Source organism: Crocodylus porosus, unplaced genomic scaffold (genome assembly GCF_001723895.1).
Source record: "Crocodylus porosus isolate Cpor-Errol unplaced genomic scaffold, CroPor_comp1, whole genome shotgun sequence".
Classification (NCBI taxonomy): Eukaryota; Metazoa; Chordata; order Crocodylia; family Crocodylidae; genus Crocodylus; species Crocodylus porosus.
Window position 1 is genome coordinate 5,232,212 of NW_017728913.1, and position 8,333 is coordinate 5,240,544.

The window sequence follows — 8,333 nt, forward strand, 5'->3', positions numbered from 1 at the left end:
GGCAGGGGGTCGGACTAGATGATCTGCTCAGGTCCCTTCCGACCCTAGAAACTATGAAATTATACAAGTAATAAATTCAGTCTGAAAAGAGTTGATAGTTCAAAGCAGTAGTTTCAGACTCGTTCCTTTATCATTCCTTTATCATTTGCAATTTTTTTCTCTTTTCTCTCTTGTTCAGTTGAGTCAAAGTCTTAATACCTATACAGTTTTTTTAATATGAATTCTTCCATAGCTTTCCCTAGATGAGAGCAGTCTGTATCTCAGTTTCTGTTAATTGGCGTAAGTCACACCTGGGGTTCAGCTATTTAAAATCAAATAATCCCAATATGCTCCAAGAGCAGTTCAAATACTTGTGTTTTTTAATTTTATAGTTTAACCATTCAAAAACTAAATGTGCTTAGCTTACCTCAGTTTTTAGAGTGAGGGATTTTTTTTTATTTTCCCCAAGCCTTTTGTCATCCTTACTTGAGACAGAGAGAAAATGGTCCAGGTCTATTTGGCAGATTCCAAAGACTAGAGTGGATATTCATTATATTGAGGCTGTAATGATATTATTTTTAGCTACTAATTCAGCAACAACTTTGTTCTAAAAATTAGGCATACATTTTTGTTTGTATCTATTTGCATGAGGTTTTGTTTCTTGTTTTGGACTTTTTTATTATAAAAATGATAATTATCAGAAATTAACTTCCATTGTTTTCTTTTCTATCCAGGCTGCCTTTGTCCGTGATGTATTGTTACCAGGAGAATGGGATGTCTGTGTTACATCTTATGAAATGCTTATTAAAGAGAAATCTGTCTTCAAAAAATTTAACTGGAGATACTTGGTTATAGATGAAGCCCACAGGATCAAAAATGAAAAGTCAAAGGTAATTTAGATTTAAGTTAAAGCAGATGTGAATGGATTTCATCAACACTTTTATAATACATTCCGTTAATAACTGTCCTGTTATTTCAGTTATCGGAAATTGTGAGAGAATTCAAGACTACAAATCGGCTGCTATTAACTGGAACTCCACTTCAGAACAACTTACATGAACTCTGGGCACTTCTAAACTTTCTTTTGCCAGATGTTTTTAACTCATCTGAAGTAAGTCTTATTTTTTTCGTCCTTCCTTCAACAAAGATAATTTCTAAGTGCAACTGCCCTTTTTTGCAGATTGTTCTTTTTCCTTTTGGAACTTGAAATCATGACAGATGAATTCACATTTTTGCGAATTATCCAAGTTCATTATTGCCTGGCTATATAGTTAGTAACAGCTCTTCTGTGTAAATATCAGTGCCAAGAAGAGCGCAACCAAACAAAAAGCATTACAAAGAAAAATGTATTAGACGTTTTTGCATTGACTGAGTGTCCATCATTTGTTTCTTGTGATTGAAAGCTATAATAGGTGGAGCAAATTGTCCTGTATCATGTCCCCTGCGCAGGCTGTTTTAAAGTGTACTGTGCATGTAATGGACATAATACAGGTTAGCAACTTGGTGAAACTCCCAAAGACGAAATAACATGCTGAATTGCTAGTTCAGCTGTAGAAATGTTCATTCCAGAAGGCATGTTTGAATTAACCTGCCATGTTTTGAGCTTAATTTGAGAGAGATGTTTCCTGCAGACTTGTCCCATTTAAAGCTTCTGCTAAACTGATACTTCAGGATAGAAACATCACTCGGTGGCATGTTATATGTTGGCCAGTGATTTTTAACCAGATGCCATGGCACCTTGTAGTGCCTTGAAATCCTTTCAGGGGTGCTGCAGGGTCCCATGCAGTGATAGCACTTTTATCTTGTGAAAAACATTTGCATAGCCAAACCCAGAAATTTTAAATAGAAATCCATACTATTGAAAACATTCTGACCTGCTGTGGTCTTTCTCAGTTCTTTGCAACAGAAGACTTGCTCTATTATTTTTTTCTTTAGTTAAAAAAACAAATGAAAATTAAGAGCTGGTATTTTCTGAAAGAAACCTTGGCTGTGTCCAGATGAGCATGGCTGTGTGGTATGCACATTCAACTGTTCTCCATCCTGCAAGGGAGCAGTATGGTTTTTTATTTTGGTTTTTTTTTTAAAACTCCTGGATGTTGAGGGGTCAAAAAAAACCTGCGCAAAAAAAAGAAGAAAAAAGCTGGAGCAGTGCACAGGGGGGTAGCGTGTACTGCTCAAAACGGGAGTCTGGCTGGCTGAGCCAAGTTCCAGCTGGCAGCCAGGCTCCAAGTGGGAGGATCTCCAATGCTGCAGGCCCAGGAAGCGCCCTGGGCACCAGGTAAGACTGCTGGGCCAGTCCAGTGCTGGCCCCAGCCTCTCCTATCCCACCTGGCATAAGCTACCACATGCCAGAGGGTGCATAGCACAGGTATTCCCTGGGGCCAACTAGCAGCAGCACAAGCTGCTGCTAGTTGTTCCCAGGGAATCAAATGTCCATGCTTGTGTGAATATGGCTCTTGAGTCTAACAAGGTTAAGGACCACTGTTGTAGGTAAAGCATTGTAATACTGGAAGATAAGTTGTTACTTAGGTTCGTATAAGTGCTTTAATGGTGAGAAGTTTTGTTTGTTGCCATTAATTAACTATGCTTTCTAGGTACAATGAAGCAATTCTTATATATATCAATTTATTTTTTTTCCCATATAGGACTTTGATTCATGGTTTGATACAAACAACTGTCTTGGAGATCAAAAACTAGTGGAGCGGCTCCATATGGTAAGTCTATTCCACTTTACTATAAGTGGCATATCCATATAATTAAGGTAGTATAGATTAATGTCTAACTTGAAATATTTTGTGATTTTTTTATTTTTATTTTTTTTTTAATGTACAATCTATGTTCTGTAATGAAAAATGTTAGTAGAAAATACAATTTTCTATCAATAGCTTCAATAGGAATATTCAGTCAGTACTAGTCATGCAAGTTTATCAGACACTGGAAAATGAAACTTACTGTTAGCAAAATGAAACAGGTTAATCTAAATTTTTGTTCAAGTTGAAACAAATACATTGAAAGTACTACAAATTGGATCTTTAAGAAGGGAGCTTGAAATGAAAGTAGAAGTTTAAGGAGGGCTGGTACAGCCATCTGGATTGGCACAGAACTCTTGCCAGTATATTGGTGGGAAGAAAGGTTGAGCAGTATTTTTGGGATGTTATGTTTGTCACATTCTGGCTGGTGCTTGACACTCATCATTTTCCCTATCTAGAAACTTTTCACATCTACACTGGCATTTTACTCTTTGAAACATCTTCATGCAGCATGACCATCTCTAGTTTCTTGCTGCGTGTCAAGAAAGGCATGATGATATTTTCTTCCTTTTAAAAGCGGCACATAGCTTTGGATTGTCAGGATGAATCTTTGAGCCCTTAGAGAAAATTCAGCTATGTTCTCTTGGAAAATGAGTGGTCTCTATTGATCAGTTAGGTTTTTTTCCAGAGGACCTGGTGCCAGGTTTCAGATTTGTCATGATGGGGGGAAAAATACCAACGGTGTGAATGGATTAGCTTCCATAAATATATTCTGAGAGTCAGCTACTAGGTTGGGATCTCTATGAAACTAAGAGTGAAAGTTGCATTTCTCTCCTTAATTGAAACTCAGCCTCAAAATTCAATCTTTCCCAGGTGCTGCGGCCTTTCCTTTTGCGTCGTATAAAGGCTGATGTGGAAAAGAGTTTGCCTCCAAAGAAGGAAGTTAAGATTTATGTCGGTCTCAGCAAAATGCAACGGGAATGGTAATCTAGACACTTACTTGTATTACTGTTAAAATTTGGAAATCTTCTGCTTCTATAGAGAGAAGCTGCAATTTTTTGTAGATCTTGATATAATTTTCTGATGCATTTCATTATTCCCAGCTAGCCATGTATTTCCTTGTGGATTTTTTCTATAGAGATTGAATTGGAGTGTATACTTATTAGCTAGCTTTTCCCATGAAGTAGAAGAAAGTTGGTGAATTAGTTCTTTGTACAGCAGAACTAGGCCTTCCCATAATTTCATTATCACTTTTGATACAGGTATACGCGAATCCTAATGAAGGATATAGATATATTGAATTCTGCTGGGAAACTGGACAAAATGAGATTATTGAACATCTTGATGCAATTGCGAAAATGTTGCAATCATCCGTACCTTTTTGATGGAGCAGAACCTGGCCCACCTTACACAACAGATATGCATTTGGTTACCAACAGTGGCAAAATGGTAGTTTTAGACAAGTTGTTACCAAAATTGAAAGAGCAAGGTATGTATCTTCTTTTTATTTACTTGATTATTTTAGTTTCTTTCCTTTCTTTGATACGAGGGCTGCCTAATTGGACTCTAGATGGAATTTAAATTTCCAGGAGCTGCTGCTTATTTTAATCTCTTCTGAGGGTGCACAGAAGAATGTTGTAGTGTTGTTGCTGGCTTTCAGTATAACATCTACTAGTCAAATCTGGATAATTCAAACTTTTTTTTGTAGTTTATTGATGTTAAAGAGAACTCATGGAGGCTACAGGGTGGCCTTGTAAGTAATCCCATATTTCACTTAAATGAGGCTCACTAACATATAACATTCCTAACCTTCTCATTTTGAATGGCATTTATAAATATTCCATTTGGTCACTTGGACAACAAAGGAGAAAGAAGGCAGCATAACAAAGAAAATCACTACTTTAACAGTTACATACATCTGCATCCTCCCCTATTTTTAAAATATTTTTATAAGTACTTTATAGTTTATTGATATAATTTACCTTTATAATTACTTGAACTTTTAAGAATAGGAAGGTTCTTATTTTACAGGTTCATCAACATATCTAAACAAAAAGTAGATATAATGAATTTAGTGTAACATAGACCTTTGCCTGTACTTGTCACTGGACTGATTGCTAGACAATTTAAAGTTGAATTGCCATATGAAGTATGCTTTGGGAACCTAGTAGAAATGGCAAAGGCGTAACTGGGGTCGTATAAGCACAGTATTCTCTCCTGCCATGGGCAGGGGGTCGGACTTGATGATCTGCTTAGGTCCCTTCCGACCCTACATCTATGAATCTATGAATTCAGCAGCTTGTTTTCTCAGCAATATCAGCTGGGAAAAATGTTGGGTTAAAGTTTCTGCCAGAAGTATACAGCTGTGATGTTCTGCTTAGTGCACTGGCTTCCCATAAAATACCAAGTTGTAGTCAAAGCTTTGGTTATAACCATCAAATTTCTCCATGGAAATGTTGCAAAATACCTTGGAGAACACCACTCGTTCAGTGGCTGTATTCTTGGAGATTCATAAAAATGTTGTTTTGAAGAAGAAGCTCATGGAAGTAAGGAAACTGCTTTTTGGTAATAAGGGCCAAGGTCTTGAAATGCACTACTATAAGAGATTGGATTTACCACAAAGTGTACTCAAAATAAATTTGAAATTCACTTCTTCAACAGTATATTTTTAGGCATAACTTTACATAGCAGAGAAGGAGTAAAAATCAGGAGGGGAGACTGCCATAAAGAAAAAAGCAGCTGTCAAGCATAGACATGTAACCTAGAATTAGTATCCTGGCATCTTCCAAGAAACTGAAAACTAGGGTTTTGCCATAAGATCGTATATAAATCAAAGTTATGAAATGTTAGGAGTTGTTTTGCTTGAGACATAGCTGCATGCACTGCATCTGTTGTAGGTGTTTCATGTGGCACTTGTCCTTCAGTACTAGGTAAAATTGATGTGTATTCAAATAAAAAATATATATAATTTTGATTATGTTCTTGCTTTCTGCATTGGAAAGTATCACAATGAGTTGCAAATAGAAAAATCCATTGTGACCAAGTTTGCTACCATTAGATGCTTGAAGCAAGTCAGGCATGTGTACTTCTGTTTGTGATTGCATTGTAGCAGAACATATTTGATTACTGGGTTTAGGCAGACATTTAAAAACACGTGATTCTAAAAACTATATTAAAATCAGCAGTCTAAAATGCTTTTGACAAACTTTATATTTAAAATAATACATTAACTTTTAGTGTTTGAAAATGACTGTGGAACCCTGATTTTAAGTGACATTTTAATGAAAAGTTGGAGAGAGAGAGAAAATTGCCAGTGGTGAAACGTAACCAATTTAAAATCTAGCATATATGGCAGCGTATTTCTATAATGCACCAAAGTTTCATGTTTAAAAGAGAGTTTCAATAGTTTACATTGTTCAAATTTCAAATTCTTATGTTCATAGTCTAAATTAGGAAGGTTGGAACAGAGGGTAATAATTAAAATTGAACTGAAAATATATAGTTTTCCTCATTTACATTTCAAAAGAGATACATTTTGAAAGACAGATAATAGAGGCCATTGCTTTTAGCCCCTTTCAGTTCTGACTTTTTCAAGTTATGGTAAATCACTTTATTTTAATCTATAAAGTTTTATAGTTAAAGTAAACTGTTCTTTTTGTACAATCCTTTTCTGTTAATTTGTTTAAATCTTGCATTTTTCCACCAACAGGTTCACGAGTATTAATCTTCAGTCAGATGACTAGAGTACTAGACATACTGGAAGATTACTGCATGTGGAGAAATTATGAATATTGTAGATTGGATGGACAGACACCTCATGATGAGAGACAAGTGAGCACTTTAAAACTTAGGATATGTTTGTATAGTCTTAAAATACAGACACATGCATTGATTTGTTTGTTGTTTTTGTAGGCTTCCATAAATTCATATAATGAGCCTGGTAGCTCAAAGTTTGTGTTCATGTTGAGTACACGTGCTGGTGGTCTTGGAATAAATTTGGCAACTGCTGATGTTGTAATTCTTTATGATTCAGACTGGAATCCACAAGTAGATCTTCAAGCTATGGTAAGACTTCATAGACCGATACATATTCCATGCAAACTAACGTTTCTTGCAGAACTGCTGTACTAATCTGTTTCATATTTGATCCCATATTTATCTATTTCAGTGCTTTTAAAATTAAGATTGCCTAATGTGTTCCTGAAGTACCATATTTACTCAAATATAAGATGAGATTTGCCCCCAGTCAGCATGGGGGGGGAAAAAGTTAATTTGTCTTGCATTTGCATACAACAAAACCTCATTAAATGCATTGTCTGTCATTGAGCTGCTGTCACAAGCAGTATATGCTCAGTAATGGAAACCAACTACAAAGTTGATTTAAATGTAGCCAACACTAAGCATGATTATAAAACACATGGCTCATATTGGGTAAACATCCACTGCCAGGATAGCTTAGTGCAGCCCACCTGAATAAAATATATAAGGGAGACTATTCCTTTCAGCCCCCTTCAGTTCTGACTCTTTCAAGTTATGGTAAGTCACTACACTTGAATACATTTCAACTTCCTCTTCGCTCCCTCAGCTGAGCTACGCCTGTCTTTCCTATCTCTAATGATCCCTGTTTGATCAGTAGCCTTATGTCTGGCAAATATAGCCCTAAACAGTTCACCTAGAATCTTTCTGTTGCCCCTCTCTCAGCCTGTTGCATATGATTAGTGTGGCTGCTCCTGCAAGGTGAAGCTGGATGAGATTGCCCTGTGCCTCATCTGCATATAAACTTTTAGAGGATCCCAGGACTTGACAAGAACACCTGGTTCTAATAATGAGTAAGGACTAATTAGCACGTGGCATACACACACATACTGAGCAGTGCTGACCTATGAGGTCATGGTGTGAAATACTGTTGATTCTCTTGTGGGGCCTCGCCCACTGCACTGTATAGTAACTCATTAGTCTTTTGGCTTTGGACTAATCATGCATAGTTTGTACTATGTGTAAGTAGGTACAAAAGTGCTGCTTAAGTGTTTTATGGAATACTGTGCTAAAACTTGTCAGAGCTTCAAAACTGGTGAACTGCATCAATTCTGGCTGAACTAAATCTGTGGGTATCCATATTAATTTGCCTGTATGTTTATTTCAAAGTCAGTGTTTTCAAATTTGCCCTTCACTTCCATGTGCAGGGAGGGCAGGTTCTTTAAAGTAAGGGGGAGGGGCAGAAGGGGGCTGCAGGGGGAAGACGACTGCTGCTGTAGCAGCAGGAAGGAGACACATTCAAGGCAAATCTCCAATAATTAGATTCTGTATCTGGAAAACTGTAAGACATTTATAAATTTCCCATGTAGAGAATCTAATTATTGGAGGCTCATTGTATATTCAGAGTAGTCTTATATAAAAGTAAATATGGTAGTTCAAGTTTAAAGAGACAGTAGGATCAAACTTGACCTAAAACTTGAAGCTTTTGTTTTGTTTTTAAAGTTATGGTGTATATATTATATTTCTAATAATAGCTAAGTTTTGGAACAGTCATTTTTTAAATAAATATGCACTTGGTGAGTTTGCAGTCCTGAACACAATGCTTGCTCCTAAGCAGAACGCTGTTCT

General features: G+C 36.5%; 1 protein-coding gene across 1 annotated transcript in view; it reads left to right on the plus strand.

Moving 5' to 3' along the window:
- Positions 1–8,333, plus strand: part of SMARCA5 (SWI/SNF related, matrix associated, actin dependent regulator of chromatin, subfamily a, member 5) — a 41,547-nt gene that overhangs the window by 21,747 nt on the left and 11,467 nt on the right. Inside the window, exons 7-13 of the mRNA XM_019534414.1 lie at positions 714–869; positions 959–1,090; positions 2,625–2,693; positions 3,603–3,712; positions 3,992–4,218; positions 6,439–6,560; positions 6,642–6,794. Of these exons, the coding sequence (XP_019389959.1) occupies positions 714–869; positions 959–1,090; positions 2,625–2,693; positions 3,603–3,712; positions 3,992–4,218; positions 6,439–6,560; positions 6,642–6,794 (969 nt within the window). The remainder of the gene's footprint in view (positions 1–713; positions 870–958; positions 1,091–2,624; positions 2,694–3,602; positions 3,713–3,991; positions 4,219–6,438; positions 6,561–6,641; positions 6,795–8,333) is intronic.